Here is a 24,535-nt window from a genome sequence, read left to right as displayed (position 1 = left end):
CACAGCGCAAGCGCTGTTTCACGCCGGTTTTCTGTGAGAACGTGGTATTTCTCCGGTCGAGCCGGCCCATTCGTGCCGAAGCATGGCTCTCCCACGTATATCCCTCGGAGACATGCATATATACTTGTATTATCGAAGCAGCTTACTTCTCAAAGTAATGTCAAATGTGTGCCTTACGCTCTGGAGTTAAGGCTGAATTTGTTATTTTGGTGACATTGGTGACCCTGACGTGGTAATGATGATGATGATGATGAATGTAATTTGCATAGTAATGCATGCTTTCAGTTCTTAAAACAGCGCCTAAACCCGCGAACTTGTATTTATAAGGAATCTGGAGTTCTCTTAGTATCTTCGGAACCATAGTATACCTCGGTGCAAAATCTTGCGCTTTGGTAGCATATGCTTAGGATGCTTCTTATAAAACCAAAATCACCATATGTTTCCATATAAATTTCGAGGAGTTCCCTCGATTACTCATGGATCCCATCATCAGGTCACCACTTTTGTGAACATGGTACCAAATTGGAGTAAAACCTAATACAACAAAACAAAAATTTCCAAAATCGGTTCACAAACGGCGGAGTAATCGTTGAACATACACAAATAAAAATAAAAAAAAAAAAAACCACCACAGCCGAACATATAACCTCCTCCTTTTTGGAAGTCGGTTATAAACACAAATAAAATGACATTTTCTAAAAATGATTCCTAGCTAGATCGATTTATCGCCCCCGAAACCCCCTATATAATATACTAAATTTCATGAAATTCGTTGGAGCCGATTCCGAGATTCCAATTATATATTATATACATATTATATATATACAAGAATTGCTCGTTTAAAGATATAAGATAAGATTAATCTTCTAATACGAGTAAGTATGTAAAATTCTCGTGTCACAGTGTTTGTGCGCGAAATCCTCCAAAACGGCTCAACCGATGAAATTTTGTATACTTACATAGGAACATTCGTTAGGCCTGAGAATATAGTTAGAAATAACTTATATGGCAAAACAACATTTGCCGGGTCAGCTGGTAATGCTATAAGTAAAGTTTTTTTCAATATTGTGATAAAATCTTAATTCACACATATTTTATTTCTGTGTCTGCAAGAAATACCTTATCGTTAAGATGTTTCGGGTGACTTACCCGCCCCACTCCGCCCTTATTTTCATAAAACTCCGCCCAATCTCTAGGGGTTGAATATAGCGCCTCGAACCTGCCAACTAATATACACTCGATAAACGACTCTAATCCTCATAAGTTAAGGCTCACAATCGATTCCGAGTTTTTGGTCACCCCTCGCACATTTCCAACGACACAACACAAAATGGCTACCCCTTGCGGTATAAAATTATTTGTCCCGCTGGGTACCAGTCAGTTGCGATCGAAAAGCACATAGTGTTGGAGAAAATTCTGTCTGAACCAAAAATGTCCGGAACCAGAACACAGATTGCGGATTCGTCTACGTCACCACCACTGAGGTAGGAATTAAAAAAAGTTCTGACAAATTTTCGAAATTAGACACCAGTACCTATTTTAGTTTTTCACTTTTTAAAAATGTTCTTTTATAATTTTTTTACTGAACTAAGTTTTCTGCCAGTGACAACCGGCGTTTGGACTACTCGAGTCTGAAGTTCGCGTATGTGGACGGTTCTGATGATGAGACGTTGAGCACGGAGCTGCCGTCGTGCGTCTACGCTGCAGCCCGCAGTAGACTGCAACTGCCCCTAGCCGCGTATGTCCACCAGCACACGAGACAACTACATGCAGGTACTCCACTATGACACATCATTCTTTTTAATGTTAAAACACGGGACATGATAATAACTAGAGACATCTAGACATACACACAGATATGACGTTTTAAGTTTAAATTGCATTGGCGAGGAGTATTTTTTAATAATTATTATTATTGAAAAAGTTTAATTTCTTAAAAAAAATTGCTGTAGCCTGTAGTTAAAAGCACGCATAATTTTCTTGACTAACCTAAAGTATGTTTAGTGAAGATTTTTAAATTTTATTTTACTGCCCTACCTTTTAACATTTTTGGGTTGCGAATTTTCTTTATTTTTAGAAAATCTGGAAATTCCATTTTTATTTGATTTAGACATTTAGACTCTAATTTTCTCATTGCAGTCCATTTAATATTTTAAGAACATTTATTGAGCCAAGTTCCTACCCAAAGTCAATACCGACGTAAATGGTTTTCAAATTTTCATCGGGTTTTCGATTATATCCGTAGCGAGCTATTAAAAATTTGATTGCAAAATATCATTCCCCCGTATCTTGTTCACCTATCACAATTCATAGAAAAATTCACCTACTCGTCCGTATACCTAAGTTCCGTACTAGTATTAAAAATGCGAAAGTGTGTCTGTTTGTCTGTCTGTTACCCTTTTGACGCAAAACCGCTGAACCGATTTAGCTGTTTGGTATGGAGATACTTTGAGTCCCTGGAAAGGACATACTTTTTATCCTAGGATTTACGGTTCCCACGCGATAAACGAATTTTTGGCGCAACGGAGTTGATAGATCTTGTAATCAGTCAGTTTTTAAATGAAATATTATAGACTATGAAAAGTACTAATATAAATAGGATCATATTGTGATGATGCATGGTGTAATGGTAGTGATAATGATGATGAATGTAATTTACATACTTAGCATAATATAAATAGGTACTTTCCGTTCTTACTTCTTAAAAGTTAAAACAACGCTGAGACCCCCAACTCTTATAAAAGAAGTTCTCTCAACAACTTCGGGACCATGATATACCTACCTTTAAAAAGGAGCCAAGCAAAATATTGCATAGCTATATCTATCGTAAAAAGTTTTCAGATCACATTCAAGCCAAGCCTTTAACTTATTTTGAAATTGAAATCAACATTCAGTGAATTTATCAATAGTTTTCTTTATTATATGTATAATTATTATAGTGGCTCGGCAATGAGCACAAGAAAAACAAATATAAAACTGCATACTTGGGGTAGTTCATACTTCACAAACTTTGTGTAAGGATGAACTACCCCAACCGCTTGCCGTTTAGCGGCAAGCGTAAAGTGTTTTTTACTTATGTTATGTAACGACGCATGTGGACGTTGCATGGTACCCAATAAATCCAATCAGTCGCTGATTATTTCTCTAGTGCTCATTGCCAAGCCACTATAATAATTATATAATAAAGAAAACTATTGATAAATTCACTGAATGTTGATTTAAATTACAAAATAAGTTGAAGGCTTGGCTTGAATGTAATCTGAAAACTTTTTACGATAGATATACTGCTATAAGCTATGCAATATTTTGCTTGGCTCCTTTTTGCATTTAATGTTTTGGTGGGATTTCATTTCTTTTTTTAAGGTTTCCTTTCTTTGCAGGTCACGTTAAAACTTTTCTGTACTTAGCTTATCACCCATTCTCTATCTATAGGTCTATATTCTAGGACCTAGGTCGTAAAATTAATTGATTATAACAGGTACTTCTACAAATTCTATGACATTCATGCACCGATATTACTTTCGATTGTTCAGTATTACGATACCTATTCCGGATTTTTTTTAACCTATTTATACTCCGCAAACAAGCGATACCGCGATATAAAGGGAGTGCTACACCATCTACCGAGCGAGTATGGAGTGTACATCGTAATTCGCAGTTCTGATTTCATTTATATTTTAATCGAATTTAATAATTATAGTTTCATTGTTAACTTTATTACAGTTTAATGAAATATTATTTATTAATCGAATTTAATAATTATAGTTTCATTGTTAACTTTATTACCTAACACTATTTTTTATTTAATAAATAATACTAGAGATCGCCCAATGGTCGAAATTCGACCTTAGTTTCAACGACATTGGGACTATCTACGACTTACATTTTGTAAAAAAATATTGACTATCATATTTTTTAAACTCTTTTCTTTGGGACTCAACTGATCTCAGACTGGCCGTGTAAGCATTGTCTAATAGTATGAATAAAAAAAAACTATAATCCAATTTTAATTTGTCACCTTGTTGTCAACAGACTTAAACCATAAATAAAAGAGTATAATTCGTATGTATAGGCTTGTCACTCAAAATTCTGTCATTTTTCCTAGTAATAGTGTCGTAGTGTGTGTAACGTTTTATTTGTTAAAAATATATATGATAAAAGCATAATTTTAAAATAATATTAGCTCGATGCACTCCTTCACCATATAAGCTATAACTGTGCGAAATTTCATGCACCTACGTTTTCCCATTTTTCGTAAAAAGGGTTACAAAGTTTTTCTCTCACGTATTAATATATAGATTTTATTAACTAAATAACTAACGAAAGCGAAAAACGAACTTAAAGCCTTTTGTACGTAAAACAATTAATAATATGAAGTCGAAACTCATACTAATTAATGTTCTTAAAGCCACAAACATAAAAATCTTTTCTTTTATTTAATAAAGTGTTATAAGTATTATTACACTTTTCAGTTTTTAGGCTTCCTAGCCTAAAGGATGAAAACGGGAGCCTATTCCTAGTCTAGACTTCGCTGTCTGTCGCTTCTTCGCTAGATTTCGAGAACAACTAGATATTTGTTTTTTTTTACAAATGTTGTATTTTTGCTGTCGCTATAAAAGCTAATAGTCCAATTAAAATAAAATAATTGATTAATGGGGGTCTCATACAACAAACACGATTTTTTGGCCTTTTTTGCACTATATCCATAACTAGCTGTTGCCCGCGACTTCGTCCGCGTGTACTTTATTTATAGTTGTTCCCGTACATCGATTGAGGCGTTTACGCGCAAATCATATTGCGCAAAGTATATTGTGTGGGAACCGCACATTTTTCCGGGACAAAAAGCATTCCTTGTCCCAGATTCAAAATCTAATCTCCATGCCGAATTTCATCAAAATAGATTAAATAGTTTAGGCGAGAATCATAAAAGTTTATTGTGCGGGAACCGTATATTTTCCGGGATAAAAGGTATCCCTTGTAAAGGACAAGGGATACTTTTTACCCGAGACTGAAAGTATTGCCATACCAAATTTCGTCAAAATAGATTGAATAGTTTAGGCGATAATCATTTTAAAGTTTATTGTGCGGGAACCGTACATTTTCCGGGACAAAATTAGTATTCCTTGTCCGTTCCCGAGACTCAACGTATCTCCATACCAAATTCCATCAAAATAGATTGAATAGTTTACGCGCAAATCATAAAAGTATATTGTGCAGTAACCGTACATTTTTCCGAGACTCAAAGTATCTTAAATCTTTATACCAAATTTCAGCAAAATGGGTCCAGCCGTTTACGCGTGATGTCGTGACCACGCGAAATATAACGTTCCGCGCAGCTTCGTCCGCGTAAATTAGATATTTCACAGACAAATTAGTCTACAAAAAATAGCCTATGATCTTTCACGTGGTCTACTTCTTATCTGTGCCAAATAACAGAGAAATTCCTGCAGTAGTTCGTGAGATAAGCCCTTTCAAATAATTTCCCCCGTTTTTTTTCCACATTTTGCTCTATTTCTTCGCTCCCATCAGTCTAAGCGTGATAAAATATAACCTATAGCCTTTGTCGATAAATGGGCTAACACTGAAAATTTTTTTCAAATCGGACCTGTAGTTCCTGAGATTAGCGCGTTCAAATAAGCCCTTTCAAATAATTTCCTTCATTTTTCCACATTTTCCTCTATTTCTTCGCTCCTATTAGTCTTAGCGTAATAAGATATAGCATATAGCCTTCCTAAATAAATAGGTTATAACACTGAAAGAATTTTTCAAATCGGACCAGTATTTCTTGAGATTAGCGCGTTCAATAAGCCCTTTCAAATAATTTCCCCCCGTTTTTTCCACACTTTCCTCTATTTCTTCGCTCCTATTAGTATTAGCGTGATAAAATATAGCCTATAGCCTTCCACGATAAATGAGCTATCTAACACTGAAAGAATTTTTCAAATCGGACCAATAGTTTTTGAGGTTAGCGCGTTCAAACAAACAAACAAACTAACAAACTCTTCCGCTTTATAATATTAGTATAGATGGTAACAGTTAAGTTTTTGAAAATTTAAGAAAATACTTAATTGTATTTCAACTTTAATAATAAGTAACAAAAAGTACATAAACTTGTGATTTAAGGGGGCTTCCATACAAATTTACGGTTCGGAACCCTATGTACGCCAGTCCGACTCGCACTTGGACAATTTCATAATTTTCCCTTTCAATGCGGTCCGTCTGTATAGACCCTATCAGAGTAAAAACTGCCTGTGGAACCAAAAATCATATCAAAAGTTGCAAAAAAAAAAGGTTATTGGACATTCTATTTTCCTCACGATGTTTTTAGGGTTCCGTACCCAACGGGTAAAAACGGGACCCTATTACTAAGACTTCAACGTCTGTCTGCATTTCTGTCTGTCCGTCTGTCTGTCTGTCCATCTGTCTGTCCGTCTGTCTGTCTCCAGGCTGTATCTCAAGAACCGCTATACTTAGCTAGATTTCTGAAATTTTCACAGATTATGTACCTATATCTGTTGTCGCTATAACAACAAAATATACTAAAAACAAAATAAATTAAATATTTAATAAATAATAAATATATATTATTAATTATTAATCATGATAATTATAATAAGTAATAAGTAATAATTTTTATATATAATAAATAATAAGTAATAAAAAAAATTTAATATTATAAAATATGTAAAAGTGAGTTTATTTCTTTGTTTGTTACGTTTTCTCGCCTTTTACTTATTTATTTCGAGAATACCCTTTAAAAACTTTTTCTTGTCCACATTTACAAAGTAATTATAAGCTGTGAATAAATATACAGCTGCAGCTGTTAGCGACTCAACAACATCCATTTTGAATCCGTCCGCACATTGGCGCGATCCAAAGCATACTGAACGACCTTCCTACTCGTATGTGTGGATTATTACTCACAAACGCCGTTGCAAGCGCACTGCCAACGCGTCTGCCGACGCGTCGCGTCGGCCAACGCGTTCGTCTATATGGGGAGGCGGCCTTATAATAGAGTTTGCTGTAAAAATAGCAGCGCTGAAAGAGTTATTTTTTTAACCCCCGACGAAAAAGAGGGGTGTTATAAGTTTGACGTGTCTGTCTGTATGTCTGTCTGTCTGTGGCATCGTAGCATCCAAACGGGTGGACCGATTTTGATCTAGTTTTTTTTGTTTGAAAGCTGACTTCATTGAGAGTGTTCTTAGCTATAGTTCATCATCATCAGCCTGCTCCGTGCTGTAAAATTGCGGTTCATCTGGTTCGTGAAGGGCCGATTAGCAACTTGCAGTCGTTTGGTGGGCTTTATTGCATTCTAGTTCGTGACATTTATGAATATTTACACATTAATGGAAAGTTGACCTGGTGCTGCAGCATCACCTGGTAATCAATAGGATACCAACACCTCACCAACTTAGCGCAACGGCTTCGTGTTTGGGCTCATTTGAATTGCGACAACTAGTAAGACGTAGATAACCATTAACCAATAAATTTTTGCATGCTACTGCTGCAGCATCACCTGGATTCTATAGGAGCCGAGCTCCATATGAACCCAAAGTGGAGGTTTCATGTTTGGACTCATATTGACGGCCTCATCCAAAAAGACATTCGTAGATGGTATTCATTGGGATATAATATTATGATCCTGTTGATAGGAATTATTCTGCACTATAACCAACACAAGTTTAAAAAGCATGAAATAAAATTAAATTAAGAAATTTAAAAAAACCCCCGCCAAACAACTTTAAAAAGTAATGAAATAATATATTTTACTGACTTTAAGTTTAAATAATTCCTAAGTGTAAAGTGATATTTTAGTCCATAATTGTTGTCAAGGTGTGTCGGGGGACCGCTAATGTAGATATGTTTGATTTCACATAACATTATAGTTTAAAGGTCAGTTCACAGCGAACCGAATCGAGACAATTAGTGACATGGCGATACAAAATGCAAAAGACACTGTTGGCGGTCCCCCGACACACCGTGACAACAATTATGGACTAATAATATCACTTTACACTTAGGAATTATTTAAACTTAAAGTCAGTAAAATATATTATTTCATTACTTTTTAAAGTTGTTAGGCGGGGGTTTTTTTTAAATTTCTTAATTTATTCACTTTTGTATGGGAAAATTCATGGCTCTGGGGCGCTGTTGTTATTTTAACAGTAAACTCTACAAAGTGTAACAAAACTAAGTGATAAAATTTGAGGGTATATAGTATATTATGTCCCGAAGGAGTCACAATAGATCCTCATGGTCGTCAGGGCTACAGCGACCTGCCTTCTCTAAAAAATAAAAATATGTCCCATGTAGGTACAGAGTTCACTGCGGTAGTATAATAGCAGCACAAACAGAGCAAATTTTTTGTCATTTGTAAGGGCAAGCGCCCCATGTGTCGTTTTGCCTTTTGCCAACACAAAAGTTGAAAAAAATTTACTCTTTCTGCGCTGCTAATCTATTACACATTACACATACGCTAAAGTAGTATGACTTTGTTTTGTTACACCCTGTAAATATCTATGTATTTACAAATTATTATTATTATGATTAGGAAGCGATTATCAGTTTACCACTAATGTTAATTCATTACCAGCCACAATGGGCTTTGTAGAGATAAATTGTCATTACAGGCGATATATTTCGTCGATGCTTTAATTTAGTAACGTTTAATTTAATTATAGACGGTGTGAATATTGAATATTAATTATTCTGTTTTAGACTTTAAAGATAAATGCACTCTTTATACTGGTGAGACATGATCAATACTTAAGGAGTTAGGAGAGTACCTACTCGGTACTCGATTCTCATTAAATAATCTATACTTTAATATTATAAAGCGGAAGAGTTTGTTAGTTTGTTTGTTTGAACGCATTAATCTCAGGAACTACTGGTCCGATTAAAAAAACTTTCAGTATTAGATAGTCCATTTATCGAGGAAGGCTATAGACTATATTTTATCACGGTAAGACTACTAGGAGGGAAGAAATAGAGGAAAATGTGGAAAAACGGGGGGAAATTATTTGAAAGGGTTTATTTGAACGCACTAATCTCAGGAACTACTGGTCCGATTTGAAAAATTATTTCAGTGTTAGATAGCCCAGTTATTGAGGAAGGCTATATTTCATCACGCTAATCCAAATAGGAGCGAAGAAATAGAGGAAAATGTGGAAAAAACGGAGGAAATTATTTGAAAGGCCTTATGTCACGAACTACTGGTTAATGGTTAATGGAATCAGGCGTTACTTTGCGGAAATCCATAGTTTAAATTTAGTTTGTTATTATTTTTAGCAATATTCCGCGAAAACAACTTCCACCTTTAAGTAAATGAGTGAGTGTACGCATAGGCATGCGTACAGCACCTCCCTCCTCCCACACTGCCTATGCGTACACTCACATGCAGGAACTTGCAAACACCACCACCACACAAGCAATAATGTTGGCAAATCCGTGCAAGGCCCCTCACCACCATGCAGGTTGAAAAACTCGACGCGCGTTTCACCCCAACACCGGAGCATCCTCAGGATGTGGACTCTACGAACAACGTCCGTTAAGTGCCGCCAACGGCCAAAACACCGCCTTTTATACACTATCGAGCCCCGCTACTATCCCCACTACCCCCACTACTCTGACTAGTACCCCCGAACATATTAATAAGCGGTGACGTAGTCAAGCAAGTTTGGTCATTCAACAATGCAAATCTGTTATTTTTCTTTTCTTTTATGATCTCTAATTGTTCCAACACGCTCAGCCGAAAGCCTTTATCGCATTTATGTAAAACTTTATAGGAATGGCCATCGGGCACAGTATGATTACTATCTAAAAGATGTTTAGCAAAATGTGACTTATCAGGATGACCATTTCTATAAGCCGCGATATGTTCTTTATACCGAGTCTCGAAGCTGCGTCCAGTTTGACCCACGTATACACTATCGCATTCAGGACAATCGATCTTATAGACACCGGATTGATATTTTTTATCAATCTGGTCTTTATTATGACACAAATGATGTTTTAAAGTATTATTTGTCCTGAATGCGACATGCATATCGTTGCTTTTCATTATTTTGGATAAGCGTGCAGATACCTCTCCCATGTAGGTCAAACTGGACTTATATCTAACTATCTCTTTATCAATAGGACCTGCGTACAAAAACTTAACCAGTTCTTTCTTGTTTTTATTTTTCAAAATATTATTTATGATTTTTGGACTATATCCGTTGGATATCGCAATTTGGAAAATAATATTAAGCTCATTTTGATAATTATCTTTACTAAGAGGTATTGATAATAATCTATGAACGTAACTATGAAAGGCCGCGAGTTTGTGTTGCCAAGGATGACATGACGATGCATGAATAGTAGTATTAGTATATGTCGGCTTGCGAAAGATTCCAAAACTGTGTTTATTATTAACTCTAGTAATAGATAAATCGAGAAAATGTAGAGTGTTATTATCTTCACATTCTAATTTGAATTTAATTTTAATATGTTTTTTATTTAGTTCTTTTACAAATACGTCCAGTTGTCTCTGTGTACCCGTCCAACAAAGAAAACAATCATCTACATATCTAAAGTAATATAAAATACTTTTATTAACGACGATATTTCTTTGTTCAAAATCATCCATAAATATTTCGGCCATCAAAGGACTTAAAGGTGAACCCATAGCTAGACCGTCTTCTTGAACAAAGAATTCGCCGTTAAATCGAAAGTAATTTTGTTCCATGCATGTTTTAGTAAGAGTAAGCAATTCATTACTTTCACCAGGAGGTAAACGTTTTTCTAGTGCATTCCTTAAAATACCCAATGTTTCCTTACATGGAACATTAGTGAATAAACTATCGACATCAAGTGAAACTAATTTGCAACGAGGTGGCAAAGTCACATCTTTAATTTTGTTGACTAATTGTAGACTATTTTTTATGGCATAAGGTGGCCGAAATGAGAGCTTTTCTTTTATTATGAAATTTAGTGACTTTGCCAGCTCGTATACTGGTGCACCTATGTATGAGACAACTGGACGCATGGGAATATCAGTTTTGTGAATCTTTGGCAAGCCGTACAGTGATGGTGCGCGAGGATTCATTGGGATGAGTTTTTTCTTTGATGATTCAGTTTGAAAGAAATATTGATTGTTATTAATGGCTAATTTAAGCTTAGCTAAAAACTTGTTTGTTGGGTCAGAAGGAACCCTTAGAAATTGTTCACCCTGAATCACGTCATTTACTCTGTCCAAATAATCGTCGCGCTCCATCACTACTACTGTGTTACCCTTATCCGCTTTCGATATTACTAAGTTATTATTATCTATTGTTTGTTTTAATGACCTCAAAGCCACTCTTTCGGGGTTAAAAGAAGAACCGGAAGGAGTACCTTTGATTTCGTTGGCTAGTAATCCCTTAACCATGTTATCTTTCTTATTAACTACGGCAGTTATTTCCGAATCCACCGCAAGCATTTCTAAAGCATTCTGATTAATATTAGGAGTGATATTATATTTAAGACCCTTTTCCAAAAGTGTCATCTCATCCTTGGCAAATTGTACGCTGGTTAAGTTTTTGACGCGAGGATGGAAGGAAAAAGGTTCAGACCTGGATTCTGTACGTGATTGGACCATCCTGTTTTTATTTACTAAAGTCTGAAGCTTTTTCCTTTGACTTAAATATTTAGCGTGCACTTCGATTGCTGCGAAATGGCGTGCTTTTTCATCTAAGCGATCGAATTCGATATTATGTAATTTAAAAGAGAGCTCGGTATAAAGAACTTTGAGATGTAATTTTAAATTATCTCTAACGGTAAACCAGTGACGTGACTCTTCGTTAAGCCAGATGGTCTCGGCTTTTTTGATAGCAATATTGGAGGCTCGGCTGTGCGTGTTGGTTCTTACATTAATATAATTAGGAACAACATTTAGACGTTTGCATTGTTGATTGAACCAAACATTTTGAGCGGCTACACGATGTAATTTTGTTAACTTAATGTAGAGTCGTGCCTGATCGGTCATGCTCACCGATTTTAAATAGTTAATGGAATCAGGCGTTACTTTGCGGAAATCCATAGTTTAAATTTAGTTTGTTATTATTTTTAGCAATATTCCGCGAAAACAACTTCCACCTTTAAGTAAATGAGTGAGTGTACGCATAGACATGCGTACAGCACCTCCCTCCTCCCACACGAACTACTGGAGCAATTTGTCTGTTATTTGGCACAGATAAGAAGTAGACCACGTGAAGGATCATTGGCTATTTTTTGTGGACTAATTTGTCTGTGAAATATCTAATTTACGCGGGCGAAGCCGCGCGGAACGTTATATTTCGCGTGGTCACGACATCACGCATAAACGGCTGGACCCATTTTGCTGAAATTTGGTATAAATATACTTTGAGTCCCGAAAAAGCACATAGGATACATTTTGTCCCGGAAAAATGTACGGTTGCTGCACAATATACTTTTATGATTTGTGTGTAAACTATTCTTTTTTTATGAAATAAGGGGGCAAGCGAGCAAACGGGTCACCTGATGGAAAGCAACTTCCGTCGCCCATGGACACTTGCAGCATCAGAAGAGCTGCAGGTGCGTTGCTGACGTTCGCAAACTTATTTTGTCTACTGCCCACTTTTTTTTAATTTTAAGAAATTAAATCAATCCTCTACACAACTCCCCCATGTTTTTTCTGGGTTCACCGCCTCCCTTTAGAAGGTCTAGCGCCCACAAGAGGGCGTTATCGTCCACTTTCGGAAAGGCTGTTGTACGGTGTAACCGTGTGATTGACGGACTGATCATTTTTATCTTATGTTCCTCTACTTTCCGGCCATCATTCTAGCGTCAGTCTGAGACTGATGGGCTGGACTGATGCCAGACCGTGTAGGTAACCCTAATCTTTGGTTCCTCCACAGACGCCATGCTGGAGTCATCGGTGGAGCCGGAGTTCAGCTGTGGTTCGCCGTACCGCGTGCAGCGAGCTGCGGCCAACGTGCGCGAGCGCCGGCGCATGCTGAGGTCCGGACCCAATGGGTATCACACTCCTTTGAAAATATCTTTAAAGGTGCTGAAACCATCACATCATGACTCATGAGCCGATCTTTTGATTCGTGCAGCATGCGGCTAATGCCTAATTGCTTGGAGACCTTGGAGTCAATAGGTATTACACTCCTTTAAGAATTACTCCTAAGCCCTAAGGTGCTGATATCATCACGTCATGGGCATTGGGCACTCGGACATGCCTAATATACCTCGTCAGTTGTACTTACTGCATGCAGCCAGCGACGGTAGCGGTAGTAGACGGTAGTATTTACTAAGATTTCGACCCAATGGGTATCATCCTTTGCGAGTATCCTTTATTAGGTGCTGAAATCATCACTTTATGACTCATGAGCTGACCTGACCTTAAGATTTGCTTACCTTGCGAGTTGCATTGCAACAAAAGACGCAGATAGCTGATTTAGCTGCTAAAGATGATGCTGATGCTGCTGCTAAAGATTCGGGCTGGCGTATCATACTCCTTTACGAATTTCTTTTAAGGTGCCAAAACCATCACTTACTGGCTAACAGTCGGATTTGCTTGACTTGCCTCTTGTAGCCAACGTGAGTGACTACCTTTAATTTCGCTCATGACTATTAACAATGTCGGATGTGCAAAATCGTCATTTTTGTTTTATTTCATAAAATATGTCCTTATAACCAAGGCTATCGTGAGCTGAAAAGAAAAAATCTATATTATGCGTAGTTTCTGAAATAGCCACATTAAAAATGTCGTATATTACTAAGATAGCCCGCTAACAACCTACCTACGTTATTAACGGAACGCGGAAGCGAGTAAGAGCGCACGATGCGCCACATCCGACTATGTTTACGGAGGGAATGGACGTTGCGCTGTTGCTTGGTTTTTTGCTACCGTAGTTATATTTTTTTACTTTTCGACGCCATTTTCAATGTCTACAAGATCAGCATGGCCAATTAAAACTTGGTACTCAACGAAATTAAAAAAATATAGTAAAAGGCAAAAAATGCTGATGGTAATATTATGTCCAAAGCTAACGCTAGTGCGGGAAATGGTATTTACTATTCTTTAAAATATTTTTAAATATTTTTAACAGTATAGCTTATGTTTTATTGCTTTAGATTTGATTATGAGATGAATTCTTAACTTAATCAACATTAATTTATCGTAGGTAACTTAAAATTGTAGGATGTACCACATCCAACGTTCTTAACCGGTTTTTCAAATGTGTAAAATGTCGGTAGTACCACATACGACATTTTTAATCGGTTTTATAAATGGTTAAATTGTTGGTAGTGCCACTTCTGACATTATTATGTGGATTTATAAATTGGTAGTACTAAATCATAATCATTTCATTTACTTTTCTTATTGATTAAATGGCGCTTGTAGTTTGTACCATATCTGTCGTTGCTTACCGACGTTTAAGAAATTTCAGAAGGCTTTAAAATGGGTAATTTTTGTGCGAAAATTAGGTTTTTGTTGCACATGTGATACATAATGAATTAATATAATTTTTTATTTATTAATCGTATTTTTCATGGTTTTGCGATTTGGTGACTAGTAGCCGCAATAAAGCCAGACTTTCTTGGCATTTTGCTATTAAGCAGGTAGGCAACAAACATAAAGATTTACTCAAATTATGTAAAAGTGACATAATTCCCTAAAATAATATCTAAAATGCTATTTAAAATACCACAATGGATCAGAGAAAATCTCGGATGAAGAAGACTGCTTTTGAATAATTAATCTAATAAATACTAATCTCAATTTTTCATGTAAACAAAGGCTGTGGTGGTACGTAAGTGTCCTAAAATGTAGAAATTTTTAAGAACTACTTGACTCCGCGAACTTCGTTTCATGGGCCTGCAAAACAGTCAGTCCTTCGTCAGCACTTTCTGTATTCCCCACACATTTAGGCACTATCATCTCTCCAGCATATTTGGAAGATCTAGATGAGATCGATAGCCGGTCGTTCGACTTGCAAATATAATATTTTCCATTACACATTGGTGGTAGCCGCCGCCGTTGCCGCGTCGGTGCGGGCGCCTTATTTTGAGCTTTAATCAAACTGTCCTTACTTCTAAAATATTTGGCCCATGGTAATAATTTAAAGGACAATTCTATTTTTCACATAATTCCAATTAATATTTTGATATTTATGTAGGTAAGGATTAATAACGAATATGCAAAAAAAGTCACGCTAGAAGGAGATGATTTGAAGTAAATTTTTTAATGAAAGTAATGGTTATTATTCGTTAAACATACGAGTAAAAGATAGACATAAGCTGCCCTGGGCTTTTTTGTAGATAATGATGAGTACTATAAACATGTATAACATTATTTTGATGTATCATCAGTATTTTTCGTAGCGGAAGCGAAATAATGAAATTTTTGGCAAATTTTTACCACTGGGTTCTAATTTTGCTATTTTCGGTAGGATCCCTAATATTTTTCAGAATAATACATAGCCTGTGTTCTTTGCAAATGATGTAGCTTTCCAAAAGTAAAAGAATTTTTAAAATTAGTTCAGTAGTTATTGAGCCCATTCAATACAAACAAAACTTTTTCTCTGTATAATTTAAAACAAACTTTTTCTTTATAATTAATATATATTTTTTTTTATTTTGTTTATTTAATTTATGTTATGCTATCAAAAAGTCAACAAAATAGTGTTGGTAATAATTTTTAATTTCAATGTTTTAAGTAAGATTTCATTTCGGATGAAAATTTGATTTTCCGAATTATTTAAATCATAAGAAATGTTTTGTATTTTCATACGTACATTGTTTTTACGTTTTATTTGACAGAAGTCAAGTCAATTTTTTTTCTTTATTTGTCGTTTTTGTTGGTAATTTCTACATGCGACATATTTTTAAATTAACAGTTATCACTTAACAATGACGTAAATGCCACTTCCGACAAGCAATCGTCGATTTTCTACAAGCAACAATGTCGGTTCTGGCACTTTCGACAAATCAGCATTACTCGTACCACGTTAAAAAGGTCAGAAGTGACTTTTTTCATATTTAGACATAAAATACGAGATACTCATAATAACATATCAAATGTAAATAACTTTTATAGTATTACCCTGAAATTTCATGATCCTACTTGAAATAAGTAAAAAGTTATGCACAATTTAGACTTTGAATCGCTCTCCTGTAAAGTTGTCATTTTTCACATCCGACATTGTTAATAGTCATGGGCGATTTAATATTAGAAATAGATGTTAAATGGTTCATGCGAGCCACTGATGAAGTCCCGGCGGGCCGCAGGTTTAGTATAGCTGAATTAGACAGTTGATAACTACCGCCCTGGGTACGTGATATTTTAATACCTTTAAGTATCTATGTAACTCTAGACTATTTAGTTTAGAGTACTTTAGACGATAACTTTACTACCACATTTTTATTCCGCCGGATGTTGGCGGTATCACTTAGTAAGTTTATTGCAGCAAAACTTTCGGATTTAAACTAATCGTCACTCATTATTTCGATTGTGAAACTAGCCCTTACGTACATGTACAATAACGACTGATCCATGAGCTGAGCTATATTCTCTACATAATACAAATTACAATAATGGAGTGTATCCGATCGCCCGTCGCGTCGTTGTAGTTGATTGACTAGTTTACTAGCAATCTAGTACGGTATCTAATAGTTTAGTTTAGACTGACGGTTCGGTAAGTGATTACTATTGAAGTACAATATTATGTGCTGAATTTCTGATATATAATATTATGTGCACGTGGAAACATAAAATCGACTGACATTATCTATTTAATATTCGTAAGATATTATGAACTGTTTTAATTTGAACTCATGTTACGTGTACTTTTTAGCAAATGAGCAATAAAGTGTTTTATTATTATGTATTATTATTATTGCCACCATTATTGCAATGCTCCGATTGTTCGTCCATTGACGGATGAATACCCAGATTCATCCGTCAATGGATGAACAATAGTCGCTACACCTTCGTAATCGTTTGCATCAGTCAATCCTGCGGCTATGGCCCCAAATATCACCCTTAAGGAGGCGACTAACCCAAAATGTTCGATTTTATAATTCATTTTTATACTTAAAAAAAGCCACGAATTGTTTCATTTTCTAAAATTAGATACTAGTTACTACATTATATTTCCAAGAATTCGATCTGAGCAAAAACACGATATCTTAAAATTTTCTCGATAGAAAAAGATCACAAAGATGCATCTAATTTTCAAGAATTTTTATTTTATTGCCATCGTGCATTGAACTAATTTAATATTTTGACACATTTTATAAAATTCTATCATTGAGAAACTGACCTAGCGGATTTTTAAAAAATTGCATATTTATCGAGTTTTTGAGAAAAAACTAATTTGGAGATGAATCCGCGTCTGGCATATGATAGACGGGCGTGAGTGTGAAGAGAAAAGGACGATGTTTGATTTTTTGGGTTAGTCGCCTTCTTAACGTGATCACACATTTATCAGCGCCGAACGCGTCGCATTTTAGGATTCGTTGCATGAAAATATTATTATGATCAATGATGGTAAGCCTCGCACATTCGTCCGCAGTCCGCACCGTACGCGCCGCACTTCGTGTTCTATGTGGGTGCGTAGAGCGTTCGACGTGTACGGTGCTGACAAATATGCGATCAGCTTCATCGTCCAATAATAATTTGGCATTATATATGTTATCAAAATTACATTCACACTCTTCTAGTACCTACTATAACCTGTGTATAAATTCTAACTTTAGCAGTATAAACTCGGCGTTCGACGAACTGCGAGTCCACGTGCCGACGTTCCCCTACGAGAAGCGCCTCAGCAAGATCGATACGCTGCGCCTCGCGATCGCCTACATCGCCTTGCTCAGGGAGGTAAGAAACAAAGAGAGAAAATAATAATAAAAAAGTTTCAAAAACTAAAAACTCTACGCTTGAGTAAGAGAAAGCGTCTCTTACTCCAACGGAGAGTTACAAACATGTTTGTACATACATAGAGGTGAAGTTAATAAAAGCTTGTTAAAAAGAGAGCAGGTAGTATTTAAAATACCTTACAGGCTTTTTTGGGTTTTTGGAACTATTCGTGTCTGCTGTTGGTCATGTTTCGTAGTTTTGAATTTTGATACTCCTTGGTGTATGTAAAACTACGAAGCCTACTTTGCCACAGAACAAAAAATTAAATTAAGAAATTTAAAATAACCCCCGCCAAAACAACTTTAAAAAGTAATGAAATAATATTTACTGCCTTTAAGTTCAAATAATTCCTAACTTGTGTAAAGTAATATTTTAGTCCATAATTGTTGTCACGGTGTGTCGGGGGGACCGCCAAGTAAACTGCAACCTACAACCGCCAAGTCACTGATTACCTATCTCAATTCAGATCGCTGTGAATTGATGCTTAAACTTATTATGTGAAATCAAACATCTACATTAGCGGTCCCCCGACACACCTTGACAACAATTATGGACTAAAATATTACTTTACACAAGTTAGGAATTATTTGAACTTAAGGCGCTCTGGTTGTTGCAATTCTACGTAAAATGGGTTTTTTAAAACCCGTTTTTCCTGAAAAACTTGAAACACCGAACTATAAACATTTACAAGCTGCTTATACAGTTCTAAATTAATTTTTTAGTCTCAATTTTTCTTTGTCGGCCCAACACAGAATTTTACATGTCTGCAAAATGCTAATGTGGTTTTAATCTTTTTTTCGGTGTGTGTAATCGGTGTTTCAAAGGTAAGAACATGTTAAAAAAAAATACAAAACTGAACCTGTAAAATCCAAAACCGGTTTAACTTAAGTGGTTGTAACAGCTCCATACTATGTCCCGCTGCAAACTTTAGGTATTTTCACACACCCAATTCCGATCTCTGGTGATGTCACATACAATATCATGTATTGTCATCCGAACTAAACGTGCTTGCAAAATTTCAGCTCGATCGGTTAAATATATCTACTTCAAAATTGAGTTCCAAGATTTCACCCGAACATACATACTTACATACATACAGAGCAATAAATAAAAGCTTTTAAAAACAAAAGGTTTTTACTCCCATTATCTATTATCAAGGCACGCGGCGAGCGCGTAACAGCCACTGTACAAGGCGCGCTGATATGAATGTTATTTTAATGTCCTTAACGTCGATATTCGTACTGACAGACATCGACCTGCTCATTTTAGGGACTACTGGGCCCTAAAGACAGTAAATATTATTTCATTACTTTTTAAAGTTGTTTTGACGGGGTTTTTTTTAAATTTCCTAATTTAATTTTATTTCATACTTTTTAAACTTGTGTTGGTTATAGTGCAGAATAATTCCTATCAACAGAATCATATTCTCATGATCTATTAATGTCCTTTTCGATGAGGCCGTTAATATGAGCCCAAACATGAAGCCTCCACTTTGGGTTCATACGAAGCTCGGTTCCTATAGAATCCAGGTGATGCTGCAGCAGTAGCATGTAAATATTTACTGTTTAAACTTTATCTACTTCTTACTGGTTATCGCAATTAAAATGAGCCCAAACATGAAACCTCTGCTCTAAGTTGGCGAGGAATTGGATACCCTATTGATTACCAGGTGATGCTGCAGCACCAGGTCAACTTTCTATCATTATGTACATATACGTATATTGTATATATTCACAAATGTCATGAACTGGAATGAAATATAAAGCCCATCAAATGACTACAAGTTGCTAACGGCCTTTCATGAACCAGATAAACCCTGATTGTCTAGCACTGAGCAGGCTGATGATGATGAATTTATAGCTAAGAACACTCTCGATCATGTCAGCTTTCAAACAAAAAAACTAGATCAAAATCGGTCCACCGCTTTGGATGCTACGATGCCACAGACAGATACACACACAAACAAACAGACAGACAGACAGATACGTCAAACTTATAACACCCCCCTTTTTTGTCGGGGGTTAAAAATAGAGGCTTGAGAAGATTCCAATTTTGGATTTTTATACATTCCTTACATATTCCATTTCTGAACTAAACTTTTAGTGTGTACGGCTTTATACTTACTGCAAACTATAGTAACGCAGCCCGTTTACCATGATGGACAAATAAAGCGATTACCTATACCTATACCTCCTTACTAATAAACGTTGTATAAGTTTTGAATAGTTTTGAATAGTTTTAAGTTTTGAATAGTATACAGAGTTTTGTTCTTGTCACACAAATGACATTTTTAATTGGATTGAAAAAACACAAAACACTGTATAACTATTCAAAGCTTATACAGCGTTTATTAGTAAGGGGGCTAGGCTCTAGCTAGATAAATGTACTTACCCTATAGAGCACATTATTGGCATTGTCCAAAAAAAATCACATGTACTTTTTATATTTTTTTTCGTTAAAATAGGGTATTTTAAGAATATAAATTAAATAATTTTGAAATTCATTGGCTAGTTTTTTCTCAATAAATTTTTAAAGTTTCGCTCTGACGTCATCATCGGCGGACAATTGACCTCTGCAGTATGTTTTAAATTTCCTTTCAATCTTATTTATAAAGGCTGGTTCGTCAAATTCAAGTTCTCATTATGTGAAAGCTGATACGAGAAGCTTACCAAAAGTTCGAAACGTAATGTTGGTCGAATTTATTGCTAATTTAACGCCATTGAAGGTCAAACTAAGGTTAAACATATGTGTTCAAAAATATAAGTAACTAATGGGTATTTTTTTCGTTTATATACAGAAAAACGATCACTGACCTTATTCCTCGAAATGTTTTTGTAATGAGCAAAATTTAAAAAAAATGGACAATCCCCATTGTCTACGAATAGATCGTAGACAATTAATGTACTCTATAGGGTAAGGTAGGGTAGGTAGGGTAGGGTAGGGTATCTCATAGCATGCACTATCTATAATAATAATTATTATTATCGATAGTGCATGCTATGAGATGATATAATATTAGGGCTACTATTTCTAACAAATTATATTTTTTCTAGGTTTTGGATGCAGACTATGATCCACTAACTTACGTAGAGAAGTGTCTACGTGGAGAGATAAAGGCGGATAGGGCTCATTGGAACACAAGTGGCAAGTTTTTGTTTGTTAGTTTTAACTTTCCATAGTTTGACTGTTCATGACTCTGGAGACTTTCGAGTATGCCCTTTGCCGGGATCTAAAGCATCTACAGGGTGTATATGTCCCTTATACAGAGTTTACTGCGAAAGCGGTGAAAGAGATTTTTAATATTACAAATTTCATCAAAATCAGAGGGATGAGCCAAAATCTTTTCGTTTTCGCTTCGTTATCTAAGAATCGCCGATGATAATGTTAAATGCATGGAATTGACATAAACGTTCGTTAATATGACGTTGACGTTCGACTCGTCTTATGTCAATTCCATACATTTTGATCGGCGATTCTAAATATAACGAAAAAGTTTCGGCTAAATGGCCAGTTAAGCGGTTGAAACGCGAAAAAGTAACAAACAGACAAATAAGGTAACAAATAGACACACTTCCGAGTTCAGTACATCAGTATGAAAGTAATATTTAAGTATGTATTTTTCAACTGTCATGATTTCACAGATCTGACGGCGAGGCTGTCATGGATAAACTGGGAGAACCTTGGCGTCAACCCTCAGAGGCGGAGTGTCCTTACCTCCTTGGCGCTCAGCTCAGAAAATCTGCAGTACCCTCACAATTAATTGCAAGATCTCAAACCATTAAGTTTTTGAATTTAAAAATAGAAATGGAACACGTAGCGGCCCCTCCAGGTTGGCCAATGATGGAAAAATAGAGACGGTCGCTTATAAACATGTAGAATATTCGTCTTTATTTGCCCATCAAGATCAACTTCTATTTAAATACTTTTATTTTAAATCAGGTTTATCTATCGTGATTCAAGGCCTGACGTGGAGAGGCACCTTTAGATTTAAACTTTTATTAAAAACACTTTCGTTGCATCATAGTAGACATAAGCTAGAGATCTGTTATACATTACTCAATAGCTTTGTCCACACTGTGCCTTTTTCTGTGCGTCAAGGGCATGCGTTATAGCGCAGTCAACAGCGAAAGTGACGCATGTCCTCTGACCGTATCCAAAAAAACAAAAATGACAATGTTGGCGTTGCGTTCGTTGACGCATTCAATTATATTCAATCGCGTCAAAACGAAACTTGAATGAAAGAAGATGACGAAAATTGAAGACGAAAGCGCATAGTGTGGACATAGCTATTAGGTATGGTCCTAGCGAAATCTTATGCTGCAATACCATACAAAAGATCTTTAACCACACTGTTTATTTTGATTGGATTCTGGGGCGATCATACCACGAATGTCGCTTCGATCACAGCCCCACATGCGTCTAGATGCAATGTGACGGTGACAGCCTGAGATCGGAGTGACATTTGAGAATTGGTCCTCTATTACGATTAACCATTTTTCGACCTTATCACTACTAAGAGGACAAACTGGGTAGTGGGTATGTCAGAAACCGAACAATGTTTGCCGAATGCCTTTGTATTAAGTGTATGCAATCACTGGTGTGTGACGAATTTTAGAATGCAATGTCGACATTGAGACGAAACACCAAGTATAAAAGTATATAAATATGTGCCAAACAATGACTTCCATATTAAACATATACATATTTACAATAGTAATAGGTTAACATATCAACGCATTACGCAACTGTAATATATGTACTTCAAGTAGAATTTTAAATCACAAGCTAGAGAGAGCAATAGGATAACGTTTTTATATGACTACGTCTAGCTGTTCCGGCAAACGTTGTTTTGCTGTATAAAGTATTTCCATTTTTTCCCTGGATATTATTTTATTGAAGTGACTAAATAAGTATATCACCATGGCAACGTCCATCGATATCCTGTCACACAAAGTACAAACAATGGTCGCCGTCAGTCTCGAGTTGTAATTTATGTAATTAACTATTACAACAAATTCACTTTTTTTTTCAATTAGCCTATGCTGTCCCACTGCTGGGCAAATGTCTACCCCAGGGTCTTGGGGAAGGCGTTATCACTTCTGACAAATTCACTTATCAATATAAAAAGTAGATGTTGTCCGATTCGCTACCCTAGCCGATATACTTGTTAAGATGCACGAAAATCGGTCGAGCCGTTTCAAAGGAGTTCAACCACGCACCCCGCGAGGCCGTGCCACCACTGACACCAGAATTTTATATACTTGTTAGATACTAGCTGTTGCCCGCGACTTCGTCCGCGTGGACTTTAGTTTATAGTTGTTCCCGTCCATCGATTGAGTCGTTTACGCGCAAATCAGAAAAGTATATTGTGTGGGAACACACTTTTCCGGGACAAAAACATTCCTTGTCAGTTGTTCCAGATTCAAATTAGTATCTCCAATCTCTATGCCAAATTTCATCAAAATAGTAGTTTAGGCGAGAATCATAAAAGTTTATTGTGCGGGAACCGTATATTTTCCGGGATAAAAAGTATCCCTTGTTTTTTTTTTTGTTGTTATTCTCGAGACTAAAAGTATTGCCATACCAAATTTCATCAAAATAGATTGAATAGTTTAGGCGATAATCATAAAAGTTTATTGTGCGGGAACCGTACATTTTCCGGGACAAAATTAGTATTCCTTATCCTTTCCCGAGACTCAAAGTATCTCCATACCAAATTCCATCAAAATAGATTGAATAATTTACGCGTATATTGTGCAGTAACCGTACATTTTTCCGGGACAAAATGTATCCTATGTTCTTTTTCGGGACTCAAAGTATCTTTATACCAAATTTCAGCAAAATGGGTCCAGCCGTTTACGCGTGATATCGTGACCACGCGAAATATAACGTTCCGCGGAGCTTAGCAAAAATTAGATATTTCACAGATAAATTAGTACACAAAAAATTGCCTATGGTCCTTCATCCTTCACGTGGTCTACTTCTTATCTGTGCCAAAAAACAGAAAAATTGCTCCAGTAGTTCGTGAGATAGATAGCGCGTTCAAATAAGCGCTTTCAAATAATTTCCCCCGTTTTTTCACATTTTCCTCTATTTCTTCGCTCCTGTTAGTCTTAGCGTGATAAAATATAGCCTTTCTCGATAAATGGGCTATCTAACACTGAAAGAATTTTTCAAATCGAACCAGTAGTTCCTGAGATTAGCGCGTTCAAATAAGCCATTTCAAATAATTTATCCCGTTTTTTCCACACTGTCCTCTATTTCTTCGATTCTATTAGTTTTAGCGCAATAAAATATAACCTATAGCCTTCCTCGATAAATAGGCTATCTAACACTGAAATAATTTTTCAAATCGGACCAGTAGTTCCTGAGATTAGCGCGTTCAAATAAGCCCTTTCAAATAATTTCCCCCCGTTTTTTCCACACTTTCCTCTATTTCTTCGCTCCTATTAGTATTAGCGTGATAAAATATAGCCTATAGCCTTCCTCGATAAACGGGCTATCTAACACTGAAATAATTTTTCAAATCGGACCAGTAGTTCCTCAAAGTATCTTTTTATTTTTTTCAATTAGCGCGTCCAAGCAAACAAACAAACTCTTCCCAATTATAATATTAGTATAGATAAA

At 36.0% G+C, this 24,535-nt stretch overlaps 1 protein-coding gene across 1 annotated transcript; it reads left to right on the top strand.

The window, feature by feature from the left end:
- Positions 1–1,380: 1,380 nt before the first annotated feature.
- LOC121739323 (helix-loop-helix protein 13) lies at positions 1,381–21,764 on the top strand. Its single transcript, XM_042131714.1, has 6 exons — positions 1,381–1,484; positions 1,604–1,773; positions 12,897–13,014; positions 17,749–17,869; positions 20,962–21,052; positions 21,550–21,764. Exons 1-6 carry the CDS (start codon positions 1,432–1,434, stop codon positions 21,666–21,668), a joined length of 672 nt encoding a protein of 223 aa, XP_041987648.1. The 5' UTR covers positions 1,381–1,431; the 3' UTR covers positions 21,669–21,764.
- The last annotated feature ends 2,771 nt before the right edge of the window (positions 21,765–24,535 follow it).

This window comes from Aricia agestis, chromosome Z (assembly GCF_905147365.1).
Source record: "Aricia agestis chromosome Z, ilAriAges1.1, whole genome shotgun sequence".
In the NCBI taxonomy this organism is placed as follows: domain Eukaryota; kingdom Metazoa; phylum Arthropoda; class Insecta; order Lepidoptera; family Lycaenidae; genus Aricia; species Aricia agestis.
The sequence above is the reverse complement of the archived record's forward strand: the minus strand, read 5'-3'. Positions and strand labels throughout refer to the sequence as shown.

Bases quoted from the DNA above. Each gene is read 5' to 3' on its own strand.
- LOC121739323 (XM_042131714.1), top strand. From the start codon at position 1,432: ATGTCCGGAACCAGAACACAGATTGCGGATTCGTCTACGTCACCACCA. The intron at 1,774-12,896 runs GTACTCCACTAT...GTTCCTCCACAG, and splicing joins CACGAGACAACTACATGCAG to ACGCCATGCTGGAGTCATCG. The intron at 17,870-20,961 runs GTAAGAAACAAA...TATTTTTTCTAG, and splicing joins ACATCGCCTTGCTCAGGGAG to GTTTTGGATGCAGACTATGA.